General features: G+C 34.6%; 3 protein-coding genes across 4 annotated transcripts; 1 reads left to right on the top strand and 2 right to left on the bottom strand.

Moving 5' to 3' along the window:
• On the bottom strand, window positions 1-24,102 carry LOC117236286 (SEC23-interacting protein-like). 2 transcript variants are annotated; one of them, XM_033499104.1, is made up of 9 exons: window positions 23,761-24,102; window positions 8,018-8,476; window positions 6,237-7,912; window positions 5,404-5,889; window positions 3,893-4,070; window positions 3,146-3,585; window positions 2,227-2,590; window positions 1,391-1,712; window positions 1-949 (listed from the first exon to the last, which is right to left on the bottom strand). In XM_033499104.1, exons 1-9 carry the CDS (start codon window positions 23,891-23,893, stop codon window positions 700-702), a joined length of 4,308 nt encoding a protein of 1,435 aa, XP_033354995.1. In that variant the 5' UTR covers window positions 23,894-24,102; the 3' UTR covers window positions 1-699. The 2 variants fall into 2 exon arrangements, with proteins under 2 accessions (XP_033354995.1, XP_033355005.1); XM_033499114.1 differs by having other exon boundaries at window positions 3,893-4,043; window positions 23,761-24,101.
• LOC117236294 lies at window positions 9,619-23,170 on the top strand. Its single transcript, XM_033499129.1, has 13 exons — window positions 9,619-9,931; window positions 10,752-10,834; window positions 11,107-11,198; window positions 11,274-11,408; window positions 11,869-11,998; window positions 13,699-13,911; window positions 18,168-18,268; window positions 18,364-18,672; window positions 18,942-19,282; window positions 19,966-20,125; window positions 21,932-22,058; window positions 22,410-22,583; window positions 22,800-23,170. Exons 1-13 carry the CDS (start codon window positions 9,648-9,650, stop codon window positions 22,985-22,987), a joined length of 2,337 nt encoding a protein of 778 aa, XP_033355020.1. The 5' UTR covers window positions 9,619-9,647; the 3' UTR covers window positions 22,988-23,170.
• Window positions 24,103-25,719: 1,617 nt separating the features above from the next.
• On the bottom strand, window positions 25,720-27,573 carry LOC117237393 (extensin-like). The gene is made up of 2 exons (XM_033501311.1): window positions 27,455-27,573; window positions 25,720-27,104 (listed from the first exon to the last, which is right to left on the bottom strand). The coding sequence occupies exons 1-2, from the start codon at window positions 27,459-27,461 to the stop codon at window positions 25,840-25,842; spliced, it is 1,272 nt and encodes a 423-aa protein (XP_033357202.1). The 5' UTR covers window positions 27,462-27,573; the 3' UTR covers window positions 25,720-25,839.
• Between the last annotated feature and the right edge of the window lie 350 nt (window positions 27,574-27,923).

The following is a 27,923-nucleotide window of genomic DNA, read 5'->3' as shown; positions in this document are numbered from 1 at the left end:
TAGAAGAATATGGTATTTTATTAAAATCCTTACATTAATGAGAACGTGGAGTTAAATTCTCATAATGCAAGCACATTTTGAAAAACCTCATGGTCTATTTAACTTGTATTCATTTATAAATCATATATTTACAATAAACAATATGTGATTAATCCTTATATTATATATAACCTTCTTTTTTTGTATTACAAATCTCTCACTCGCGTTCGCTTGTCCTATGTTAGTATCCTTCAAATTCCTTCGATGAATATTGCAATATCTTTAGAGTGCGACAATGTACCGTGTATATCAACTTAAGACCAACGCTTCAATCCTATATGTATAATTTTCACGGTTCGCCTAGGACTTAGAATATCATAATTCATTTAAATCGCTTCTTAATGCATGATGCTTTTAGTTAATCGTTTGACACTTGAACGTTGTCACATAGGTCGACGAATCTAAACGGCGTATTTGAGAACACACAGAGGAACAATCCACTTGGACAATACTTTACGACGCTATAGCGCAGATTTGATAACATCTCCTCGTAGGAAACAGGAAAATTTGATTCTCAGTAATCGTAAAATTTGTAACTAGCGTTAGCGTCAGGTACAATGCCCGCATCAACCTGATCGGTAGCGATTGAATGATTCTGAACATCGCTTTGCTTTTCGTTATCTTGAAATGTTTCCAGGAAACTTAGCGATTCCATTTTGATCATGACTTTTTAACAAATCCGCTTTTAGGCGGTGGGCTAACAGGTTTTTCAGATATAGGTGTAGTAGGATTCATTCCAATGACACGTGCCATAGGCGGTATCCCGTCACATTTAGAGGACGACGACAAGGTTGGCGATGGGGACAGCCGTTCTACGCACAATGTTTGCTGTGGAAGTTGTGCGTCTGTCTGAATGCCATCGGAGCCATATATTTCCTTTAAAATCATCAGCATAGTATCCTCAGACTCCCTAGACAAAAATATATAAAGTTTTGAGTTAATTAAGAGTTTTCTACAAAGTACCTACAATACTCATTGGAAGAGTGTGAGTGCGTTTGCATCTATGGGAAATTTAAAGGTGCAAAAACATATAGAATACACATAATAGCGTTGCACAAAAAGTACAGTAGTCGTTATAATATTTAGATATTTTGCCTAAGTTCTACTCCTTTAGACGTGTTCATAAAGATATAAATTAATATATGAAAATATTAGTACATACTATTTTAAACTCTTTATTATAAATAATAAAGGGAAATGATAAAAAAATATTTATCTTGTAAAACTCAAGAACTTTGTCAAGTAATCTAAGTAATAATTAATTTGCTATTTATATACACGAAGCGTTACGTAAAGCCTTCAATGAAGACTTTTCAATAATTTCTAATACGATTTGAAAAATTTTACTAACCAGTAACAGACGTGACTTGTCAATGCAAAAATGTACTCGTTAATGTACTCGAATGGAGCTTCTTGAAGGACGTAATCTATTCTTCGCCCACCATTTAGGTTGCCCACTTTAAACTCAACATCGATATCGTCGTTAGTTTGTTGATCCGAAACTGTTTGTTGTAACTGTTCTTCCATAACTTTGTCTATTTCACGCTCGAGTGTGTTATTATCTGATCTGTGAAACACTGCCAACTGATAGACAGAATTCCATGTACTTCTTACGGAATCCAGTAGCCTCTGCTTCAGATCCGCGCCGACCCGCGCCATTGTCTCCTTTAATTCTACAAGATACACAAATTATGGCAACATTTTTTACGTATTTTTTATTTCCCTAATTTTATCTCCGGTCGAATACCTATCACTATTTTCAATTTATAAATTGTTTATCACATTAAAACTTCCGTGACATATTTTGCAATAAATAGAGGTGAAAATGCTTCACAAGAAATTCTTACAAAATATTATAAAGAATTCTGTTTCGTTTTATATTAGTAAATTTGTACTAATCTCTATATTAACTTTAAATTACAATTTGAAAATGCATAACTATAAATCAACTTTATATTGATTTACGAAAACATTAAATTTTTAATGGAAACAAATGTAGAGATACTTAAAAGAATGTTGAAATGAATTTTATTGCATATAAGGACACAACAAGTAAATAGAACCGTACCACAAATAATATGTTACTAAAATGCTCTAAAATATCTCTTTTGAAATGTAAAGTAAAAATTGTTTAATTGATCTGAAATAGATTTTGTATATCACAGTAGGTCTCAAATGAACGCTTACCTAAATGCATTCTCTTACGTCCCTTATGGTGGGGAATCAACATTGGTCGATATTTAGGAGCATCTGGATTAATGAGTGCTTCGACTCTATAAGCTACTGGGTCAAACGGGTGAAATATGTTGAAAAAGGCGGGACACGTTGGTAATGCAAAGTCTTCCCCGAGCATATCAATGCCACGAACTGTCACGAACATACCAATTGGACTACCGAGAGCGAAAAAGGCACGTGGGTGAAAATGTAACTGTGTATAGTGTATATAAGGCTGACCCGTTCCGGCAGAACCTACTACGTAGCTTATCTTTTTACTGAGACGTCGTTTCGCTACACGATCGGATAATTGAGAGGGATCGATATTTTCTTGATTCTGAAACAAACAAAATTAAACTGTCGTTATAAACTAAAAGTAAATTAATAGTTCGAGTGATAATAAAAGTTTATGATTAATTTTTTAATAATTATTGTTCGACCGTATTCGCGCTGAGACGCGTTTGTTTGAATGATTTTGACACTGAGTTCACAGTTTAAATATCACTACTTATTTCCAAAAACTTTTGAACGATATATAAAGACATATTCTGTACTATTCTAATTTTTAAACGATCCGTAAGATTTTCAGAACTATCAGTTTATATGAAAGTGTAATGTAATATAATAAATCAAGTTGCAAGAATTTAGAAAAATTTATTCTGACTGGATGCGTCGAGTAATAGGTATACAAGCAACCTATGAAAATTGGTTTTCATCGGCAACTTTAACAAGAAAGATTTTTCTGAAATTAATAATTTCTCAAAATATAAAAATGACAATTAATAAAAAGGTTTCTTCACGCATTCTTTAATCAAAGACTTGTCCGATCGTTTTTCTAAATTCTCTTTTCTACGTTTCCCCTTTTAAAATCAAGTAAACATGATTTACTTACTTGCTCTTCGTTAGTTTCACTGTCATCACACGATGTATTATCCGACAGCGGTTTCTGATGGCACAGAAGATCAAATAAAATTAAACTACCTAAAGAATGGCCGCCCAGATATATTCCACCATCGAAATCCGGATTACGTTTCTTGAAAAGAGCGGCTAGTCTGTTTATTTCATTTCCAACCGTCTCTGTGATGGTTTGACAATATACTGGACTAGTATAGAAAAGTATGTCGAGCAATGTGTCATTGGTGAAATGTCGTAATTTCGGTATACTCTCCAAAGTGATCGCTTGTAATTTTTTATCGATTCCAGTATCCTCGGAATGAAGCGTCGTGTGCCACGAGATTGGTAAAACTTCTATCCTATTCACGATTCTCTGTTCACTGGCGGTTCGATAATGTGACTGGACTAACTGCAGCGAAATACTTCGAAATTCGTCGACTGTAAATCCATAACACGAGTTATTAGTAGCACCATTAAATTGTTATTACATTGAACTTATTACCAATACAAATAGTTATTACAATGTATTTCTATTATTTATTATTCGAGAAGCTGTAATACCAGACTTGTTTACCATGCAAAAGTATAAAATTGTTTTTCATACATTTAAGAATTTAACACAATATTACTTTTTATTTATCATGTCGTTCAGAATTTCCTCTCTAAGAAAGTAGAATTTTTAGAGATACTATAAGTTTACATTTAAAGGAATACTGAAGATTTATAAAAATAATTCTGATCGTACCAACTTCTTCCACGGTTCGGAATTTCAAGTCACAAACGCTTCCAATGCCATGAACGATGAACAGAAGATGATCCACTTTCTCAGGCTCGCCATCTTCGATGTGGAACTCGTCAAGGCCTCTTTTTATCACCTTAGGCCTACTACCAGCACCCTGTAAATATGCACTGTCCTCTGAGCCCTGTACAAATTGCGATTCAACATTTCCAACAGAACCATTCGTGCGTAATAAAAAAGAAAATAATCGGAATAAAAATGAATGCGTGACATGCCTGCAAAGACAGCAGTTTATACTGCGCTGAACGATAGCTAGAAAATCAACGATTATTTTATAAATTGTTTACTATGCTAATGAAATTATAGCGAACTCTTCCAGCAACAAAGATTTAGTTCAAAATATATTTAAATCATCAAGTATGCAATTTATTAAGTACTCTTCTTCCAATTATGCGTTATACTTAATTTATAGAGCCTGCAAAATAAAGTCATTTTTTTTTTTATTTGACCACAGACTATATTTTCCATAAAATGTAACGTCATTTAAGATGTATCTTTTCTTTTAATTTATTTCAAATTTGAATTTTATTTTAAAATGTAGCATAATAATACTTCGAAAATATTTGGCAAAATACTTAAATGTCAAATTTAGCATAAACTGGAAAAGTGTGGCATTCAAAAAATAAGCATCTACTTAAAGTGTTTAGTATAAAATACAGTGATCATACACACACAATAAAAAGATTAAACACAATGGTTAAAACAAAACAGAACATAAATGTTAAAGCACATTGAAAATTCTATTATTAAGGAACAAATTTTTAAAGATGCATACTACTTAAGACACATTAGAATTCATGCGCACATATTTGTACATTTAGTTGACTAAAAGATCAAATAATACTTTTAATCCTCGTACCCAAAATACAAATATATGAGACAACAGTATCAAATAAACATTAGAATTAGCATATACATTTATATATACAAAATAATTATCTAATACAAGATGCCTCACAATTCACGATACAAACGGACAAAGGAAAATCAATAATAACAAAATTGCGTTAGAGACATCGTTTTTGGGAAAATCGACTTTGAACAACTTGTGACGTATACATGAATTTTCCTAATCTCCAATTAGAAAGATCGATGAGGGATTATTATTATATGTATGAACAAAAAAAAAAAAAAATAGAATAAAATTTATTAATTCCGAATGCTTTTTAAAAAGCAATACTCTTTTAGGGTAATCCTTTCTGATATCAGATAAATATCAATTTCTTTGCGTGCTTTTAAATTTTAATCTACTTTTCAAAATTAACTTTTCTACACCCAACGACAGACTGTAATGCGTTAATATATTCGATCTCAGTTTAATTTTTCCATATACTATACATTCCATAACACATTAATAGAACATTGATACAGCAGAATACTAATAAAAAAAGAAAATGGTACGTTTAAATAAAAAAACAGCACAACAACAAAAAGATACAGTAATATGTATAATTTACCGCGCTATTGCCCCACGAAGCTGCCAATTCTGGTGATGCAGCTGTCAAATAATGGGCCTGAACTGTGGCACTGTGAAAGATGATGTATTCTCCGCTGTTCAAGTCGATCCTTCGGTTCCAACTGTTCGACAGACATGCTTGTTTATATTCTTCCTCGAGTTTGGCAGCAATACTTTCGTCGTAAGGAACGTATCTTGACTCGGTTGGTCCTTTGAAGAACCAAGAACATCGTCTCACTTCCGTCGATTCTCCACTCCAATAAACGGGGGATCTCTGACGACGTAAAATGTCCACGTCGTAACGACCTCCGTCAGTAGCAACTGTCGTTTCAGGGGTGATTTCGCTAGAGTTGTGAACGTCTTCTAAACGCAAGCTGTCTTGCATGGAGAACGGAAGCCATAGCACTTTGTGTTCCACCTTCTTGCGATAAAACCAATGGTGATACACCCCTCTGTACTGCATGCGTTTATCCATAGAGCCAGCAGTCTAAAATTAATCGCAAAATATAGAATACATAAAATATGGAATAAATAAAATTTTATAATATTCTCTTAATAGAACAATCATGGATTAAAAGAATATGTTATTCTTATGACTTAGATAATGGTTATGGATAGACTTGCGGATCTATATCTTAATATGAACAGCTAAAACTTAAATAGGAATTCGTTTTATCTACTAGAAATTACAAACAGTACTCTATTGTGGATATTTTGTATGTTTTGTATATTGTAGACATTCATTAGATGCATAGAAAGATAGCGATGAAAATAATCTCACGGAATTATTATACAATACAAATTATATCCTATAAATACGATTGCGTGTCTCACCAAGTTCTGAATATTAGAAACACCGTCAGCGTTATCGCGTCCACCCAATGGATTAACTGACATCTGAACTGGATTCAGTGTAGCAGAACCTGTGGGTTCAGGTACGGTTGCCGTCACAGAAGACGTAGTAGGAAATTCAATGCCAATTCCACTCGTTATATCGTACGTTTTCGTTGGTCCAGCGAAATTATTGAAATAGTGATGAGCGTGGTTCGTTGTTATATTTTGCACTGGTGGCGCGTACAAGTGGCTTGCAGGTGCGTATTGCGGTAATTCTTGAAATTGTGCGGGATTGTAAAACAACGGCTGTTGCGGTTGTTGAGCAGACGCGTTACATGTTGCAATCACAGTCTGAGAAATTTGATTACCGTCCCACGGCGAGTGAGCTACGGGTATCGAAGGACTAACGAAACTGGAATCGATCGAGCTACCGAACGACACTTGTTGCAAATCGTTTCCCGAATAAAGTACGTCTACAGGGGCATTCGTGCTATGTTCTTTGTACTGGAAAGTAGAAAACGAGCTGGTATCCTCCTTCGGCGTAGCGAAGAACGAGCTCGCAGATTGTGCGAAATTGTTAGAGGGATCGGGGAATGTGCTGGCGACTGAAGCAACCGCTGCAGAAGAACTCAACCTCTGGTCTGGCAGCTTTCCCACAAAGACGTCACCACTCGATGCGAAAGACTGGGGTTGATAATATTGTTGTGGGGGTTGCACGTTCGATGGAACACCATGACTCTGCGGTGCATCGAACTTTTCGAGGTCTGTGTGCACTTCCTGGGAAGGTACCGTTGGCTGTATCGCCTCTGAAGCCTCTTGTCTTACAAACGCATTGCTCAACGCGTCAGATTTCGGTAACTCGTACTTGTCTTCAGCACTAGTTAAATTTACATCGTCGAAACTCTCAGCGATTTCACACTGTTTTGCACTTTCCTCGACTTTCGTTGGCGTCTCGGTGGGTAGGTCCGGCGAATCTTCCTTTCGTTCGGCAAGCAAGTGTTCCAACTTCTCCGAAACTTGAACCGCAGACACTGGCGCAAAGGTTACAGAAGGTTTCGCCTCCGCGCTGGGTCTCACAGTACTGTCCTTCAAAATTGGCAAAGGCGAGTCTGTTTGACTCTTCGCTACCACCGGTTCTTTTTCTAAGTTGACCGTCTTCGGAGGGAAATCTCGTTGACCAGCGTATGCATCAAACGCGTAGTAAGAAACGTTGGCCGGAGTATTCTGTGGAGTAATCGGTTCCGGAACTTGCAGAGGAATTGTCCGGGCAGACGACAGAGGAACGTTTGGTCTGTCGACGACAGGAACAATTTCAGAACCCGAATTTTGATTCTGAGGCGTTACACTTCGCGAAGTGCCGCTAGAGCTGTAAGGAACTGTTGCTGCCACTGGACTAGACCTAAAAGACTCTTGCAAAGAGTTGGCCTGTGACAGATACTCCGGCGTGGAACGTTGTAACGACGGTGAATTGGTGGAAATCGACGTTTCAACGGGTTGATAACTTGGAACTGGCGCGATAGATTCGTTTGGATTGAATATATTAGGTGTTGCGATATTCGATATGGCTAACGGTTGAGTTACCGGGGCAGAATATTGTTTGGACGCGTTTGATGTTAAATCGGGCGGCGGTGCGTATTTAAGACGTCTTTGACTGCCAAGCCGATATGAAATGGGTCCTGAAACGAAAGAAAAAGGATTATTATATTATGTATTATTTATTTAAGCCAATTACCTGGATACCACTAATATTCGCAACTTTCTAAGAAATCTAACAAATTTACCATTTGTTGACGAAGGAAGCGTAGGTGGCACCGTCGGTTGTGGCGGGGCTGACAAACTTCCGCTAATTCCAGAATTAACCTCGACGGATCCTGCAAAGTTCGTGCGTCGAGGATCGTGAAAATTGGCGACTACAGGAGGTGACGTATCCCTCAACGAGTTACGATCATGCGAAGGCACATAAGGATTTGTATTCTGTACACCGGTTACTTTCTCCACTCCTTGATTCGCCTGAGATGTCGAATTGTCGCCGGTAATCGATGACAATGATAAATTCGGCAAGGAGGAAAGAATGGAGGTGAGGTACCCTTGTTTCGTTGGCTGACTCGGTGGATTCTTGTTTTCTTCAGGATGCAGGGGTATTGGCGTGAATTCACTTTCCGCATCGGCTGCAGTTGTCGATGTCGTTGAATTCTGTGAACTCGCCGGCTCCTGACCTACGAAGCTGTTCAGTTCAGCACCTGAAAACAACGGAAAATTCGACGATATTTTAGAATGTATAAAACAGTTTTATGATATAGAGATAATTTTCTTCGGAAGTGTTTTTTTTTCCTGAAATAAATCGAGATTAATTATGGTGAATAATAAGATTGATAATGATACGAATAGGATTATATTTCCCTATAATTCTTATTTAAAATACGTTTGGATTTCATGCAAAACAAATTATTCACATACATGTTAGAAAGCAACGAATCTAATATTATCTCATTAGACAGAATTATACGTGTAAATCACGAAAACCATCGCCGAATGATAGTTTTGTAAATTTAATAAAATCTAACGTATGAATAAATTAACAAATGAATTACTTATTTATGTAAAACAATAATGTCTCGAGTATAATTATTCCACAAAAATTATACAAGCTATATCAACCTTCTAATCACAACAAATACCCTTAATACAAACCTATTACCTCGCTTTTTCAAGGAACGCATAATTTTTAACTTTTCGTCGCTCTAAATTCCTCGCGCTAATACCGAACAGAATAACAAATATCTCAGGCAACCCTGCTCTATCTTTAATCTTTAATAAAATCTCAAGTTTAAATCTGTCTTCTTACGAAGCAAAACCTGCGTGCTTAATCTCGATGCTTAAAATCTGACGCAACGCTATATAAATTACCCAAGTTCCTGAAAATCCTCTATTTACATGACGTAGAAACGACGTAGCTCAGCAATCATCATAACCTGTTACAGTTCTAAAGCCATCCACAATCTCATTCTTTGCTATATTAACCGTGAATCCCTCAATAAGCTGATACCTCGACTGGATTATTCACAAACTGTCAATATTGGACAGGATACAATGAACGTAAATCCCGATGACAAAGATAATTGCCTGTATCTTTTCTTACGCGTACGATTGTGCTGACATCCTGTCGGATCTCGTATTACCGATTTCTATAGCCGATCTCACATCCTGTACACGCGTTCACATCAAACACCTGTGATTGTGCAATATGCCGCGTTTACACCTAGATTTACTTTGCGACCACGTTATCGTCCACCTAATTGACAAGACACCTTACCCTTTTGTAAACGTCTACGCCCGCAACTTTATAAGTAACTGCCTCATTTTTACGACGAGTTTTCTGACCACAGTGTTCCCGAAACATCGAACGATATCATGTCAGCGTTAACGTGTTTCTGGTTCTTGTTTGTTTGTTATTTGGTGTGTATCAAATGCGCAATAGTTTTCGACGATACGTCAATCGTGGACCCTATTGGAAGTATCGATGGAGATTCGAGAAAAAACTGGACGCTTTTCAGACAATCGTTAGATTCGAAAGCTCAACAGGCACCTCATTGGATTCGTTCAATACAGCGTTCAGTGGATAAGGAAGTTTTTAAACAATTAGAAAATACCGGTGACGATGGAATTTTAGTTTCCTCTACGGACGGGTGTTCTAGGTGAGATGATCACGAGGATCTATTAAGAATTGATCTTTGGAATTTTCTTGCATAGAATCATCGAGCATCAAAGGATCATTAATTGAGACGTGATGAATGAATTCTTTGATACTCATATGGCTTTTGATGAGTATTTTTAAATCCAGACATCAATTTTCTTGCATTTGTATATTTTCTGAATTTCCTTGAACAGTGAAACCTTTAACTTCTAATCTTCAAGAGGAGACTTAAGTATTCAAAGTGATCACTCTTCATAAACATAATTATGAACGGGATATAGAATAAAGAGCAAATGAAGAAAAATTTCACAAAAATCGTTCATATAACTGTTTTAGTGATGACCCAACCAACTTGTACTGAAATATTAGATCTTATCTTGATGACAAACAGCCGATAATTCGTAACTTGTCCAAGAACCTAATAACTACTGAATAAATATCTGAATAATACTGAATAATACTGAATAAACATCTAATGCAGTGAAACACAAAAATTTACATATATTTAATGAATTTTATGTATTCGACTTATTTGAAGTAACTAAAAACGCACATTGTTGCGAAATGGTGTAGGCTCGCATATCAGTGACTATAAATTTGCTCGGTATATCAACATATTTCTAAAGGCAATTTCAACAAATTTGAAGCACATTTCTTATAAAAACCGTAGAACTTAGATCTTAAATCGTACGTTACGTGCACTCGATGATTACGGTGCACTTGTAAGATATTAATATGTACAATATTAAATGTTAAATAACATTGCTTATTATATATTTAAGATAGTAAATAATAAAATAAAATTTCAATTTATCATAAAGGTACTGCATTGATAGATACAACAAGGACGGAGTCAATAAACAATATGTCAATGTCTTCTGGACTGACGACATAGACATGTTAGGTAAGATACATTAACATGCAAAAAGTAATTATAATTTCAAAACAACATATAAAAACTGTAAAACGGTCATGCTTTATGGATTTAATTTTTAACCTAACCCCAATCTATTAACATTTATATTATCGTAGTTTTTATGTAATTAGTAATTAATTGTACAGCAAACTAATCTGCTTAGTTGTCTACTTTCGACACAGTTTCAACTAAGCTTCAATAAAATTGATTAAATAGCAACAAACCTATGAGAAAGTAACTTGCATGCTGAAATATTTTAGATCAATCTCGACCAAAAGATCATTCGCAATTACTATTAAAAACAGAATCGACGGATACACGAAATTTGAATAACATCATCAAAAATTGTCAGGTACGATTCAACAAAATTTCTACAATAGTAGCGCTGCCGTTTAAATAGCACTCATCGTCTTCTTTATGCTTTTAGATTTACCTTGACCTAAATTGTAACACCACTGAAACAGGAACTGCCTCGAATTACGCAGACAGAGAGTTCCAACCAAACGTGGAAAATAGCGAGAGAAATAAAAGCGATCGGAGCAGGGTTATTGATCCTATTGGCGTAATTATTATTTCTATTACTTTAAATTTATTCACGAAATGTACATGTTACGCGAGAAACGTGAAATTCAAACCAGGCGTATTTTGAACAACGAAAATTAGATCTAATCCTTCGTACACAATATCCGAATCACATGAATATTTTATAGATCTCGGGTTACATCTTAAAATTAATTAAATAAACAACAGAATAACTACATCTATATATCTAATTCTCCGTAATAACAAGAAATGGAATATTCTATAGCACGGACATTAATTAATGGTATTATGCAAATACTGTTGCTTTGGCAAAATGTTACCGTTATACGAATTTTTATTTCATTTTAAATTATCAAATAATTTAATGAACATCTTTTTGTATATATTTATTATTGTCAATGTCTGAGCAGAATATACAGTTACATATATTTAAATATATTTAATAATATAACAAATGTTTCTTAAATATTTTCTGACAGATAAAAATAGCAGAAAAATATAATTTGAACGGACAGACGCAAACGAATTTCCTAGTGAACAGTACAATTCATCGAATCATCGTAGACATCGATGGAAATGTTTCGAACGCTTTGCTTCAAATACCCATGGGTGAGTTTGTCTTAAACGCTTGATTAAATTTTAGAGATGCAGCAGGCCAAGATCAATTCGATAAATCAAATTAGCAGCAAATTAACCAATTCATCAAACGTAAATCTGTTTACGTCGACGCAATAGCAGCTCGGGCCACGTGTTTTAATACTACACGTCCAATTTAGTTATGCATTGTAAACTAAAAATAATCTTCGATCCTTAGTACGTAGATTAGCAGGTGAATTAATAGCACTCGGCAATTTTCATGTCCATGTTCAATGTGCCGTGTTATTTATGCTGTACGCATATTTATTACACGCGAAACGTAAGATATCATTTACCACGTTCGTTTTATGTAAATGAGAAAAACTGTACGAATTAATAAAAAATACTTATCAAAGTCGTATCGACAAAAGTGTAACTGATGAACAACATACTTGTACTAAAAATGATATCGGTCATCTTAGCGTAGGTACAGTTTTCTTTGACATATACACAACAAATTGTCATTTTACGTCATCTACATTTCTGTTTACAGCAAGATAACGATTTATATCGCTATAGATCTATGTTCAAAAAGTATCCATCACTGTGTTAACGTATTAACGAAGACCACAAACATGAACTATTTTTTCTTTAAATTACTGATCTTAGATTGTGATATCTCCGTTCTTTCCTTCACTAGCTTCATATGAAATTTTCAACTCTGTTACAAACACGGTAAACCTAACCAATATGGCACAAATTTCCACGCACCTCTATGCACCATTAACTCGCAAACACTGTCCAACTTCTAACGCTGACAAATCTTTCGTAAGTAAAACGACCGATTCGCCTACTCACCTAGAATTGCCTTGAAAGGGACGGTCTCAAATCAAAGGAAATGCCACTGTTTTCCTTCCAATATCTTTAGTGTTTCTTCCACAATAAAACTAACGATATTCGTACGAATTTCCATAGATTAAGAATTAACCCGCAACACTGACGAGCCAACTACGTTCACCTTAAAACGCTGCTCCGCACAGTGCAAAAATAACACGAATTTCCTGCAAATAAGACGATCGATCTATCCACGTAGTCACTTAGAGGTCCCCCGAGAGATGATCTCGGATCAAACGAAGCTTCTCCCTTGGTTTTTTTTCCACAATAAACCTATTTCCGATATTCGTACAAATTTCCATTTACGTTTGGAATTGACTCACGAACACTGCCAAGCCATTTACGCTAACCCTAAATCACTTTCCCACACAGAGCAAAAATAACAGGAATCTTCTGCGTGTAAAACGATCGATCCTATGTAGTCACCTATGTACGTAATCGCCTAGAAAGCACCTTAACGAGCGATTTTCAATCGAACGAAACACCAGTGTTTTTCCCTTGGCGTTTCCTCGTTCACGAACACTTTCAACCAGCCTACCGTTCATCGTATCGACCGCATCGTCGTCTCGGAGAATTCCGGCCGCATTCGTTACGTTACAGCGAACGATTCTCCTCGTTTCGCACGCATAATCGTGATACTATCGCCACACCAATCCAGCGATTATTATTTCGCGCGTGTTCATCGTGGATTTCTCGTCAAGCTGTTAGATCGGTCGAAACCATCCCGAAATATTACTTGCATACTCGAGGAACGTCTTTCTCGGGAATACAGCCAAAGATGGGAAATACGCGCGAAACAGACCGCTATGTGCACGTACTTTGTATATTCTAATTAACAGACGCAACAGTGTCGAGGGACGTAACGGCGATATCTTGGACGCATAAGGGAGACCCGAACGGAGTGAGAATTGACACACGAAATGCGCCACCTGGCGAGTGGCGGATGAAACTTGTAGGGGTGGAAGATTCGAAATATCGCTTCGTTGTGCAGGGTCTCGTGGACGAAGAGAACGACGTAGACAAACTGTTTTCGCCGAATCTACGGTCGAACGGTGAGTGGGCATTTTTAATTTGAATTATCTAAATACGGCGTGTCCCTTTCATCTTCGTTGGTATAACCGAGAAGGGATGATTCTACGTGAAAAAATAGATTGAAGATATAGAATAGACTTTGTTTCCTTTAAGGCTCTATTGTCGAGAAAATCGACCGAGAAAATTTGCTATGTGTGAATTTAGGTACAATATTTTTTCTGTTTAAGGCGTCGTTTTAAAGAAAATAATATTTGAATGTATTTAGTTAAGAAATATGGTCGGTACGTTTATTAAATTTAAACAGTTTATAGTCTTTTCATACATAGCAAGCATTAGACAGCAAATGCAGCAAAATAAAGTACAGTTGAGGGAAAACAAAAGAGAACTTCATACTTTTGATTGATGTGCGACTTAATAAAGAAAATAATAAGAAAGGAAATTGTTACATACGAGTGAAAGGAACTTGGATTTCGAAGATTATATAATATCATGGAAACAGTAGTGTACATTAAATTGCAGAACGATAAGAATTTCAGAATTAAAAGCAACACCACACGTATGATTTTAAATCAATTGTTAATTACGAAGACATGGTAATGTAAATATGTATAAGAGATTTAAATACAAAACGAGATTTAAACATTTGTTTGCACAAAATCATGTAATTCACGCGAAATCTTTGTTTCAATATATAGTTAAACGATATTTGTGACGAAATGCGATCTAAAAAGATATTTGCAAAACATTTATATATTTAGAATTAAATCGTTAACGAACTTCCCTCTTTTTTCAATGTCACAATTAAAAAAGAGTAAAATAATTGAAGTATGAAAGAAGCGTATGATGGAATACATATAACACTAATACGATGCTGTATAAACAGCTGGGTGAAAAATCTATTTCCACGATACTCCAAAATGCTTACTATATTCAAATCTCTCTACCCGCAGATAAGCATACAACGATAACGTTCCCATAAATGGAAAATTTTTATTAAGAAAGTATCGTTACGAATATACCCAAACAACCAGAAACGTTTGGTGCATAAAAACATATCTTTTAAACAGATATTAAATTTAAATGGCCATTAAAAAAATGATTGGCGCGACCTTAAATAAAATAAATAAAAATAGTAACATTTAAATTTAGAAAGCTGAATACAAATTACGCATTACTTTTTACGAACAGCATGCATAAAATTATCTCAATATATGGAAAACATCGATACACATACAATAAAATAGCTCATGTATTTAACACGTGTCTCCAAATCTCCAGTCGGCTATGTAAAGATGATCGCATATTCAACATCGATATATATAGCATCGTATAAACACGAACGAAAAAAGCGATACTAAGTAGAAATAATCATTGATATAATTACTATCACTGTCAAGGATGTTGTACTAAAATCATTATTGTTATGTAACATACAGCTAGAACACCTGTTACAAGTGCACTTGTTACGTTCGAATACCATTGAGGTATTCCCTGACGATGATTCAACTAGGTTATTGTCTTATCGTTGTGATACAACAATCCGGTTGTAGTGAACCATTTGCACTTGGGAAACATTTGAATATCTTTCTTAATTACCGCGGTAATTAAATACCAAATTCATATGAAAAATGTACGATTACTTTATTTACATATTACATATAGCTGTGCGTTAGGATATAATTTATATTTCATAATTTATAAAGTGTGACACATTTCGAAACAATTGCTCGGATGATTACTCGGAAGAGTGGTTGCGAAAGAATTTCAAATCAGAAACTCTAATTAAAAGAATAAATTAAAATGTTCCACTTTAATACTGAAAGAATTAAGATATTCGCTGATCGAGTTCTTATCACTTCCAAATTTGATTTTTTTAACTCTTTTTAAATGCAACGCCTTTGACATTTACCTGAATCAATTACGTGACAATACCTCTGAATGGAAAAGAAAATATTCCTAAATACAAAGCTCGTGCCTAATAATCGTGTGAAATGGTTAAGTTTACGAGACCCGTATTTACGACACAGAAAAAGTCGCATCAGAATAACCGGCATTCCGAGTGTAAAGGATTAAAATTCCCAATTACCAAGATATCGAGAGCTTACCTAGGCAACCCTATGAAACGACGATCAATCAACAATAATGGAAGCGTGGCGATCGTTTGAAATTTAACAGATTCCAAGGACCAGATACATCCGACAGATCGGCCCTGATGGTCTAACTAACGTAAACTTATATCGCGAACTGTCGGCAAACGCCGTCGCGTTCGTATTTGCCACCACGTCGTAACGCGTTGAAGAGACTTGCTAACGACGCGCCACACATCTGACAACTGCCAACCGAAACGTTGTTTTCTGGCTCAGAGATACACGAAAAGTTGTGCAATACGCGACGGGCTGCCCTTTGATCAGCCAGCTCGCGCGTTTAGCTGACGCACGCGAGATGCAGGAAGAGAAGATCAAGATTCGCCAATTCCTTCTCCTACTTTTTGTTTCTGCTTTATGAATCATCGTAATCGAACAGATACAACGAAAAAATTAAGTACACGTGTGGGAACGCACAAAACACGATTTCTATGCAACAGGCTACATTCGTAATTAACCCATCTGCAAATGTGCTGTTCTATTATTACCAAATCGGTTGTACCTTGACTATGTGCTTTGTTTCTGATTTCGTATGCGTTACGTGCTCGCTTGATATATCAAAGCTATCAACACGTTCGTATCGTCGTCTTATTCAGTCTCATCTCACCGACGATACCGACAATGAATGTGTTGGCGGTTTTAAATCTTATTGCAGCTGGCTTTTTTATCTCTGGTTGAGCCTCCTTTCAAAAGGAAGAAATGTTGTATTGAATAAACTATTTCATATGTAAATGTGATTATTAGACTGCGAATGATTATGCATGTACGAGAAACTGAAAGGTGCAAATACAGAATAGAAAGAATGTATTACATAATATGAAAGAATATACAAAATATACGTACACAGTACGGTATCCGTTATAATACTTAAAAGATGGAACAAGTCTCTATTGAGAGTCTATTTTTTAAGTTGGTTCCACAAAAAATATGAATTTTCGTAAATGTACGTTCGAAATAACTAGTGAGATAGGAGCTATAAATTGAAATAATGCTAAGTTTCAATTCATAGCTTCTACAGAAACAAATCGTAAATCGTAAGTTTAAATTGTTGCGGGAACATGATTTGCTAAAAACAATTGTCGTTCCCGCCGTGATTCAGACATTACATGTATAACTGCAAGAATTAAAGTAATACTTATTTTTAGTGATGAATTAAACTGGAAGCTTGTATTAGCTTCTAGTCACTTGTATTAGTAACTATTTTTCAAGTTTTTAAGTACATACTGCCTATTATCTTGATAAAATTGTCCGAAGAATTTGCATAAGTTTCGAGAGGAATTCTTAGCTTGTACATCGATCAATTTTTTAGTTTGAGATATGTAATTATATAAAAGTTAAAAGGAAATAAGTTTAAAGATACTTGACTTTGAATGTTACGAATTTCAAATGAAATATAGTTCAAGTTGGTAATATTGAAAAATTGTGTACGATATTACACAATTGAAAAATGTTTTTCTAACGAATTCGATTCTACTATCTCTCGAACAATTCTAATCAATAAATATTACGATAATGTATACACGTGTTTATTTAAGTTTCTCAATGGTAGAAGATATCGACGACAATAATTTGAAGAAAATATTGATATCAGCTGAAGAATTTACATACGTTAGTTCATTGCTATTCAGCTAGGAGATAATGTTATAGATATTGTAATTAATGTATCAAAGATGCAACGTTTTCGAACAAATGTGATAAATACACACATGCTCGTCATATCGTTTGTTTTCGTTTAGATTGCGAAAATTACACAGAACTCAAATACAGGCATTTAATATCTCATTGAAAACAATGAAATCATAATAATCATACACAAATTTTAATCTGTACATTTACCTTGAGCAAGTTAACGTAATCTAAATAAAAAGGAGAAGTATATCATCTTTTAAAATTCGACAGAAAGCAAACAATTCAAAATTACTTCCAATAAGTATTTAAACTCTTTTTAAATTCATACATTATTACGAAAGAGAATTACTTAAAATGTAAACAGATATTTCTGTTTCGATCTTCTAAATAGACGAAATTCGTATCTGTTTGTTAATTCAGATTCCTATATAAATTCCTACTGAGAAACATATTCAAATTCTTCCATACCACCCTATAATAAAATCTAAGTTACTTTCTTACAGGAAACATCAACGATGAAGCGAATAAATATGATCGTTCAAACATTAAAAAAGAAGTAGATATATCACAAGATGAAAAGGAGACATTTAATGATAAAATAATGGTAACGTATACTAAATATGCCACTATCATTCTGTGAATATATTTGAAACTAGAAATTGTACTGAAACATCACCAACTTGTAATACATTTTTCCAGCCGATTATTTCTGATATAACTGTGGTTGAACAACAAAATTTGAATGCTACAAGTAGTTACAAATTAGTGGGGAACAGGAAGATAACACGAGAAAGATCACTAAAATATGTTATTCAAGATCGAGATGAAAATAAACAAATAAGGAAAGAAATTTCAACAGAATACGATTTGTCGATGATTACTCCTAGTACTGAAAGCATGCTGCTTAATTTGTATGAGTATGTTACTATCGTAGATATTAATAAAAATTTAACTGTTACTTCGAATTCTTCAAATGAGAAATTTGTTGAAAGAATGATTCCAATAGAGGTAAAGAAAATAAAGTTCTCATTAATAATAAGTAAATGAATAATATTATTCCCAATTGTGATATAACAAGTACGTAGTTTAGAATCGATTCAATGAGGTGTCAAATTTACATTCACTAATCGTAAATGAACAATATTCAAAATAAAACAAAACAATTAGCGACACATAATTATTTCCCTCATATTGTCCACAGAAAGAAATTTATTTTATTTTATTTCACTTACAATTCTTACTTTTACATGGTAAAACATAACACGTCATTAATTCAGGAATGGGATAAGTCTCATAAAAAATCTTCTATTGGAGTAATCGATAACCTCGACGTTGATATCAGAACACCAGTACAAAAAAATGTTGGTACATCTATGAGGATGATAGAAACTTTAGATAATCGTGAACTATCCGAGGAATTGGCAAACTATGCTAATGAAAATATTATCGAGGAGAAAACGATGCTTATAGAGGTAAACAAAAATAGCAATCTGCTTGTTACACCAGGAACGATACACAGAATAGTATTTGATGTGATGAACAGTTGTATTTTGCCTGTCAGATATGTATTCAGAGTAAAGAGCACTCCTTTCAGATTGTACAACATTCAACCAGCCTAGTAAGTTATATTATGTTTATACTCGAATTTCACCCATGATAGCCTTTAACGATTAATTATATTTTAAGTTATCTATCTCCCCTTTATTTTATTTTTTAACCATTGTTGTATGATAAGTCAAGACTAATCTATTTCTTTTACTTAACTTTTATAAGTTAATGACATGCAATGAATAAGGTTGTCTTCTGCTAATATCCCAGTAATGAACGTTTTATTTTATATGCATGTGTAGTTATCAATTACACGTCATCCATACGTATGATCCTTTCTTCATACGTCAATCTCATTGATCTGTTCCTGCTTGACCATGAAAAATGAATTTCATTTCGAATCATAACATTAATTAATATCATCGTATGATCAATTACATAATTAGATTACATGAGATAATAAGAAAAGTCAAATAAAAATTATTAAATTATTATATAAGAATATCATATAATATTAATTACATAGAAACAACTTCGAAAGATTGTATACATTTTCTTATGCATTTCAAATAGACTTTTAGATGTTAGTGAAAAAATGCAATAACTTAAGTGAATATCATTACTGTATAAATGAACAAAACTTATGCTTGGTTGTTGAATAACTTTAATACCATCCCAGTTATTAGCACCATGTCGATTTTCGTTACGCGATATGACAACCTATTCATTATTTACTAATTATTTATATTTTAGCACATGGATATATCCCGGACAGGTGAGCAACGTAGCGGTAGATTTGATTGTACCTGATAATGCTGCACCGGATACAGCTAACACTGTCACGTTGTTTATCTTGGGTACAGAAATAAAGGAAAAATCTGTATATCTATACGTAAAAGGATCACTTTCAAAGGTAATCATTGGAAAAAGTTAATCACAAAAATGATTAATTATGACAATATATATCTTCCAAACGAAACACTACCAAATAAATCCTTAAAAATTAAAATTTTCATTTGGTAATTTATTAAAGCATAAAAAATCTTGAATATTTCAAATTTTGTGATGGATACGCTTATTAAATCATTAATAAAAGTCGTGCAAATATATTTGCAAGTGTATATTGTATAAAAATACAGACTATGTAGCAACTTAAAATATTCTTTGTGGTTTAATAAGGTTTCATGAAATAATGCTAAATAATTTTAATTTTAACTATTAACATTATAAAATGTATTTCTATATACATGTCGGAAAAGCGTCAGGAATAGGGCTGTGGGCGTTTGATAGATCTTCACTGGAATTGGCCATCGCTGTGTTATAACGACGGTACGGCCTGGTAATACGAGTGTGGATACTACCGATTCGACAAGCAACCGCGGCAGTTGGGCACTTGCGATACTAGTGACGTTGGTCTTAGGTTCAATAACGAATCCACGGTCAACGGGATGATAGATATACTTGCTCACACTATCTGACTCAAACGTGTAATACTCACAGATCGTAAGGCGCTACTCTCTTCGTCGATGAGGTCGCAAAAAAGAATGAATTTTCGTCCCGAGGATGCCACCGAGGAAGACTATAATGGGGTGTGTCTAAGGACACAAGATCATCGGATTCGTCGAGTATAGCCCTCGTCCCGAAAGTAAGGGAAATTGACGTCGCTGTCAATTGGTCAATTTGGGATAAAAAAAAAAACCCAGGTTTTAACGGTTCCTCAGACTAACTGCACTTGTGCCGTATAAGTGCCTCAACATCTGGTATTCATTGTCCGAAGGAACCGTTGGAATGTTTTACTGTCAGGAATACTATGAGTATTTCTTTTAATGAGGATCATACTATCGCTCCATACCTTTTGTTACGTCGCGTAACACTCTACTTAGCCCAGGCCACACACCGCGGGCAAGATGGCAACCAGATGTCTTCGGATACTCACTGCGTACCCTCAATAGTCTCAAGTATCTTCCATAAATCTCAGGAATTTCCTAGTCGAGGTTCTTCAAACCAAACAAACGTCCGTTTCCGAAAAATTTCTAAAGACTATTGTCTACTACAGCTTGACAAGGGAAAGTTAGTTTTTCTCACGTATGATGCAACTTTCCTCCCGCGAACCACTTTCTCTCGAGGGCGGTTAAGACCCTTCGTTTAACCAATTAACGACGAAGCCTATTTCCCTCACTCTCTTAACTAAAATCGTTACCAACAAATCCGATGGCCCCGTGCGCTAGACACACCCATCCTTAGCTTTCCTCCGCCACAGCATCGTCTCCGAACATCACTGATTTTACATCCTTCGAACGAATTGCTGATTGAGTTGTCGAGAAGTTACCCGAATAGAATAGTACGTTGATACTTGTCCTCCCATGGACCGTGGATTCGTTATCGAACCTGAATTCGTTGTCACCATCATCTCGAACATCCTATTGCTATTACTCATAGCCTCTTGTAGTGTCCACATTCGTACTGATAAATATTAGCTACATTCGCGACGGTAAAGTAAGTAAAGGTTCATAGAATGTCCCAAAATGCCAACCTGACTCCGACATATATATAACTACATCTATAAAATGTTTTTGATGAAGAGTTTACGAATGAAAATATTAATACCTCTGCTATTATCGATAACATACATTTTTATAAAATAACATTTTCTATTAATACGATAATCTGATAATCACATTTCATTATAAATTCTATTACGTTACGTCACAATATCTAGCTAACCGATGATGTAAAGCCAACTACCGAATATTCTTTCAATAATAACTGCGCTGGAAAATTGGTAAAAGACCGATGCTATAAATCCCGTTGGAGCGTCGACATTACAATTCAAGATTACGACTCAGGTATTAATTGAATTTCACACAATGCTTTATCTGAGAACGAACGATATTTTTTCCTTCTTTTCCATTACAAACGAAATTAGCAATAAATTATACTTGCTGGTCTGATCGCATTAGGTTAATTTTAAACATTATTTTTAAATACGTCGCATTTATTAAAGTTACTAAATAGTTTTTTTCTATTCAGTGTTATTAATAATTTTCTGTGTTAATATTCTAAAAGTTTTGGTTTACAAAAAACTCACGTGGTTAATTTATGAAGTACAAATTTACTGGTATTCAGAACAAAAATTATCTTATTTATACTGAATTTTTTGAACTTTACAAGGAAAAAATGTTAAATACTTTATACAGGTCTGAAACGTGTGATATCGTCACTGAACAATGTTTACCCACGTACGGAATTTATTAGTGGCACAAGAAGCCCTGTAACATTCTATTATTCTGCTACGTGTTGTGATAAGACAGTTAAAATTACAGCAATAGATTTATTAGATAATTACAGCACTATAACTATAGATGTCACAGGTAATTATTGCATCATTGCTGTTACATTTACTGATATAATTTCTTATTTCATAAATAAATATGAACTTTGAACAAAATATGCAACACTCTATGGCACCCATATCAGAAACACATTTCTGAATTTGTATTACTTTCTAAGAAACATGATAATATAGCTATGGAGAAATGAAGAATTTGTATCTTTCATAATAAAACAAATACGATCAATCTTTTCAGCATGGGACAACTTATCAGAAGCTGAGATTGCAGCTATTACAGTAGGAGCATTGATAGCTTTGTTATTCATTATTGCGATCACTGTCTTAATTATATATTGCATTCGAAAAAGGAAAAGTCACAACTTGCCTTATACACAACGATATGGATCAAGACCACCTACGCAGTCAGAAAGGACTACTTTCTAATTCTTAATCAGTATTAAAATATATATCGCAGTATGATGTAGCTTATATTCATCCTTGCTATTATATAAGTTAATATTACAAACTAACATTAGATTTAAAATACATTTCTGTTAATTATATCTACAATAATGTACATAAGTTGTTGTTAATAAATGTTGATATTACCTTATTTCTATATACAGACACAATGATTTTATCTAATATTTGAAGAACAATCAAATACAATTTAAATTTATATCATTATAATTTTAATGGTAAAAGTATAAATTGCAACTTAATGTAATTGTAAATTAAACAAATTTCAACAAAAGGAACAGTGGAAAACTTAATGTACAAAATCTATTACAAACTTTACGTTATAATAGAATTGTATTGTATTGCACGATTAATGGAAAAGAAGGGTAAGCTGGTTTACTTTACAATTACATACAAATACATACAAGGTCAAAACTGATATAAATTTCAAAATCATTAGAATTCAATAAACAGTTATACTTATTGTGCAACATACGTACAAGCATTGAGTACAATAAATAAAGTATCTAGGTTGGAAAACAATTTCTAATCTAGTAAGAAATAAACTGACAGATGTTTGCCGAGATGCGAATGATACCTGCAACTGTGTGAAAATAAATGAAACAAAAGAATAAGAAAACGTACATAATGATGATTAGTTTTGTGATAAATGTCATTCATACATTTTATCACATGTCAAGATTAGGAAAATATGAATCTGTGAGAGCCCCACCCAGGTGTTTCATTAACAGACTCACCATCGCGGAGTACCGCAGGTGTAGCAGGCGTAACTGGCATCAAAAATGCATTTTCGGTGTAATTTTCAAACGGAAAGCCTTCACCAGCAGCTGATAATAATGGATTTTTCACTTTACGTGATTTACTACTCATGTTTGCAGTGACGTTGGCACCACGTAACTCGAAACACTGCCATCAAAAGATTACTAAACTACGAATTGCAAAACACTGTTAGTCCACCATAGACTATAAACATTTAACCTATATCGCCACGTTTATGTATAGTCTAAATACATATGTGTATACATGTGTATAGTAGAGGCAGCATATGAGCTAAAGATCTGTGTTCTAAAGGCTCAAACGTGACTCAGAGAGATGTCCTCCATGTTACTACTGCTCTCTACTGAAACGTACATGCGCAATGCGCATGCGTTATTTCCCACAATAGCTATCTTCAGAGTGATTTTCACGAAAACCAGAATTGTGTATTATTTAAATAATATTTTGAATAAATTTTCTGAATAGAAGTTACAGATAGAAAGAACGAGATTATTCGAGAATTGTTTTAATCAGAAACGTATTGCGTACATTTATTGATTGTTTAATCGTTATCACAACTTCCTTATTCAATAAAAAGATATTACACCTAAAAATATTTTAATGTATCATCGTGGAATAATTTGCATTATAACAGAATATATTGTAAACCTATGTGTGAAATTGAAATCATATGTCATGCATAGTTAAGTACATAAATATTTATTCTCGCTTATATACAGTTACAAATGTGGAATTCTAGATACATACGTGAATATTTGAAATCGAAAGATCGTAACATTCTAATAATTTCATTTTAAATTTATTAAACTTAATTATTAACTTATTTCTACAGCATTATGTAAATAAAACTCAACAAAAGTTATAATGCAAATATATTATGAAATGCTGCATGTGTATATATGTATATTGTATATCAAATATCATAAGAATTCATTGCAAACAACAAAAAGATATTAAATTTTCTAAAAATAGGTATTTAATAATAAAAATGATAGGAATATACCATGAGTATGTTTTTAAGACAATTATCGTACAGTTAAATACAATTTCAAATATTCGTCTACAATTCGTCGATTTCATTTATAAGACATAAAAGATGCGATTTTTCACTGAAACAATGATTTATTTTTTGTTTTACTATTTGGTCAATAAGTTTGAGATAAACTTTAAATACATACGTGTACTATTTATTAGATTAAATTTCGTTATACTGTTTCTTTTTCTTTTCTTTCTTTTCACTTTTCATCTTTCAAGTAGATGAGACTTTACAAGACTCCATATAAAACGGTTCCCGTTAAATAAGGCAGATCCAATAATGATTGATGCTTTTAATAAATTAAAAATTTAGTTTATTCGTCAATATTAATATTTCAATAAAATTTTAACTTGAGTTCCATTAAAATTCGTTAGTGTTATACTTTCTTAGGTCAATATTTTGTGATGTGTTTCTACAACGATTTTCGTATCGAATTCATTAACTTTTCAATTTAGAAAGTTCAAATTATGATCCAATTTCGAAAGATTAAAATACATCTAAAATATCTTGTGTGAATTTTTATTAAGTTGTACAAATTTTTTACGAAGCGTATTTCAATGTTTTACCAAAAAAGTTGAAAACAGTCGAAAACCAATGATCCTACGGCACTATTATAAATGAACACACTGAATAGAACTATTAAGTAGCTTACATTAAAGGGCAAATGAAATTCGGCATTTATTAGTGTCTATGAATTCTAATACTCCTAATTCTTAATATCATGGATTTTAAAAAATAAGTAGTAAATTTCAAAAAGGTTAAAATAATTAATCGAAATAATTACCTATTCGTACTTTCCCTTATTTTCTTATAATGCTGAATATAAATTAAGATTTGTGTCGTGAAAACGAAGGACTTGAGAAATAAATAAACTGTGGAGAAATAAATTCAGAAATATTTATTACAGTTCAACTATATTGAATACAGTTTGAATACATTATTTTTGTCAAATACACTAAGAATTTCAATGACATTGAACAATTCCTTTCAATCATAAGATTGGTTAGTCTTCGTATCTTGGAAAGATGGGCTCATCAAAAGGGGAATGAGGACGTTGTGGGGGATGATGTGGAATTGGGGGAAGATGCGGGTGGTGTGGTGGACCGGGTGGGTGGTGCGGTGGAACGGGTGGGTGGTGTGGTGGAACGGGACGGTGGTGCGGTGGAATGGGACGATGGTGCGGTGGAACGGGACGATGGTGTGGTGGAACGGGACGATGGTGTGGTGGACCGGGTGGGTGGTGTGGTGGAATGGGTGGGTGGTGCGGTGGACCGGGTGGGCGGTGTGGTGGACCGGGTGGGCGGTGCGGTGGACCGGGTGGGCGGTGTGGTGGTACGGGTGGATGGTGCGGTGGGCCGGGTGGGTGGTGCGGTGGGCCGGGTGGGTGGTGCGGTGGGCCGGGTGGGTGGTGCGGTGGACCGGGTGGGTGGTGCGGTGGACCGGGTGGGTGGTGCGGTGGACCGGGTGGGTGGTGTGGTGGACCGGGTGGGTGGTGTGGTGGATCGGGTGGGTGGTGTGGTGGACCGGGTGGGTGGTGTGGTGGACCGGGTGGGTGGTGTGGTGGACCGGGTGGGTGGTGTGGAGGAAGGGGTCGGTCGTGTGGTTTATGGCCTGGGCGGTGTGGAGGAAAATCCGGATTTGGTCGATGAGGTGGCCTTGGACTGACAGATGGAGTTGGTCTTGGAGGATGAGATGGTCTAGTAGGGTGAGGTGGTCTTGGAGGACGGGATGGTTCAGTAGAATCAGTTGGTCTTGAAGGATGGGATGGTTTAGTAGGATGAGGTGGCCTTGGAGGATGGGATGGTCTAGTAGGGTGAGGTGGTCTTGGAGGACGGGATGGTTCAGTAGTTGGTCTTGAAGGGTGGGTTTGTTTAGTAGGGTGAGTTGGTCGGAATGGTTCATCAGTAGAAAGAGTTCGTTGTGACGGACGGGGTGATGCAGCAGTACTGTATTTGCCAGATTCAGTTGGTCGTGAAGGGCGAGATGTCACCGTAGAACGGGCTGTCGAAGAATGTGGTGGTCTTGAATGGTGATGTTTACATTCTGCATGCTCTCTGGGCCAATCGCATACTCTTAAATCCGTATTATATTCCAGTCCTTCACTACATTTCATTATCTGCAGTCTGCCTGCACTGCAGGAATAGTAGGTCGAGCAGTCATCTGGATTCGGAAATAAGACAATATCCTCTCCGTCCTTAGTTGGACATTGAGGTGGGTTGGCGAAAGCAAACGTCACCAAAAGTGTGGCAAATATTGCCACAAACGTTGCTAAAATGATTATCAGACGATTTTAATTAGCATCGTATCTAGTAATTTAATAATTGAGATCAAGTTAAAAATATCGGCAAAAGCTTTATAAAAAGTGAAAAATGTTATGACAAGATGAAAATTCTGTTTCTGTATGTACATATCTGTGTATATGCATTTTCTTGTTTATACAAGAATATTATATTATTATATTATTATAATAAAGAAGAAGATCTTATAAATGAGAATTAAATAATGTCGAACGTGTAAATAACAAAAATATTTTCACTAAAATTGATATATTCCATTCCACTTCTTCCGTTCAATCTTAACGTGAACAATTTTATTAGAGATTATTACAACTATCTTACCTTTCATTTTTGCTTCTGAAAGCGCACAATTTTGTCTTGTATTGTATTCCTTCTTACTATTGTTATGGCGATCAGATTTGTCTTCCTCTTTATATATTCTACATAAGTATTTTTAATAGATTATCAGCAAGCAAATACTTGTTTATCAATCATAATTATCATCATATCGTGATAAGTCTAACGAAGAAAAAATTAGCTACTACATGAGTCGTTGGGACGTAGCGTTATTAAGCGTCAATATTGTCTGCTAATCATATCGGTTTCCTTCTCAGAGAAAGTTTGAAATAGTGACTTCAGAAATTATTTAGAATCATTTCTAATTGAATTAATATCTAATTCCAATTATAACATTAATATACCAGTTTGTATATTAAAGCATAAAATACTTTATGTATTCAAAAAATATAAAAGTTAATCAATTAATTAATTAAATATAATGACAATTTGTTCTTCATTGAAAGTAATTTTC

Source organism: Bombus vosnesenskii, unplaced genomic scaffold (assembly GCF_011952255.1).
Source record: "Bombus vosnesenskii isolate JDL3184/JDL3185 unplaced genomic scaffold, Bvos_JDL3184-5_v1.1 scf7180000013264, whole genome shotgun sequence".
Lineage (NCBI taxonomy): Eukaryota > Metazoa > Arthropoda > Insecta > Hymenoptera > Apidae > Bombus > Bombus vosnesenskii.
Note: the sequence above shows the minus strand (reverse complement) of the source record. Positions and strands in the feature narration are given on the sequence as shown.

Coding starts and splice junctions, on each gene's coding strand:
- LOC117236294 (XM_033499129.1), top strand. CDS start 9,648: ATGTCAGCGTTAACGTGTTTCTGGTTCTTGTTTGTTTGTTATTTGGTG. Junction 18,673..18,941: donor AAAGAATGATTCCAATAGAG/GTAAAGAAAATA, acceptor TCATTAATTCAG/GAATGGGATAAGTCTCATAA. Junction 19,283..19,965: donor TACAACATTCAACCAGCCTA/GTAAGTTATATT, acceptor TTTATATTTTAG/CACATGGATATATCCCGGAC.
- LOC117236286 (XM_033499104.1), bottom strand. CDS start 23,893: ATGAGTAGTAAATCACGTAAAGTGAAAAATCCATTATTATCAGCTGCT. Junction 5,890..6,236: donor TTTCTAATATTCAGAACTTG/GTGAGACACGCA, acceptor GATTAATTTTAG/ACTGCTGGCTCTATGGATAA. Junction 2,591..3,145: donor GTGAAACTAACGAAGAGCAA/GTAAGTAAATCA, acceptor TGTTTGTTTCAG/AATCAAGAAAATATCGATCC.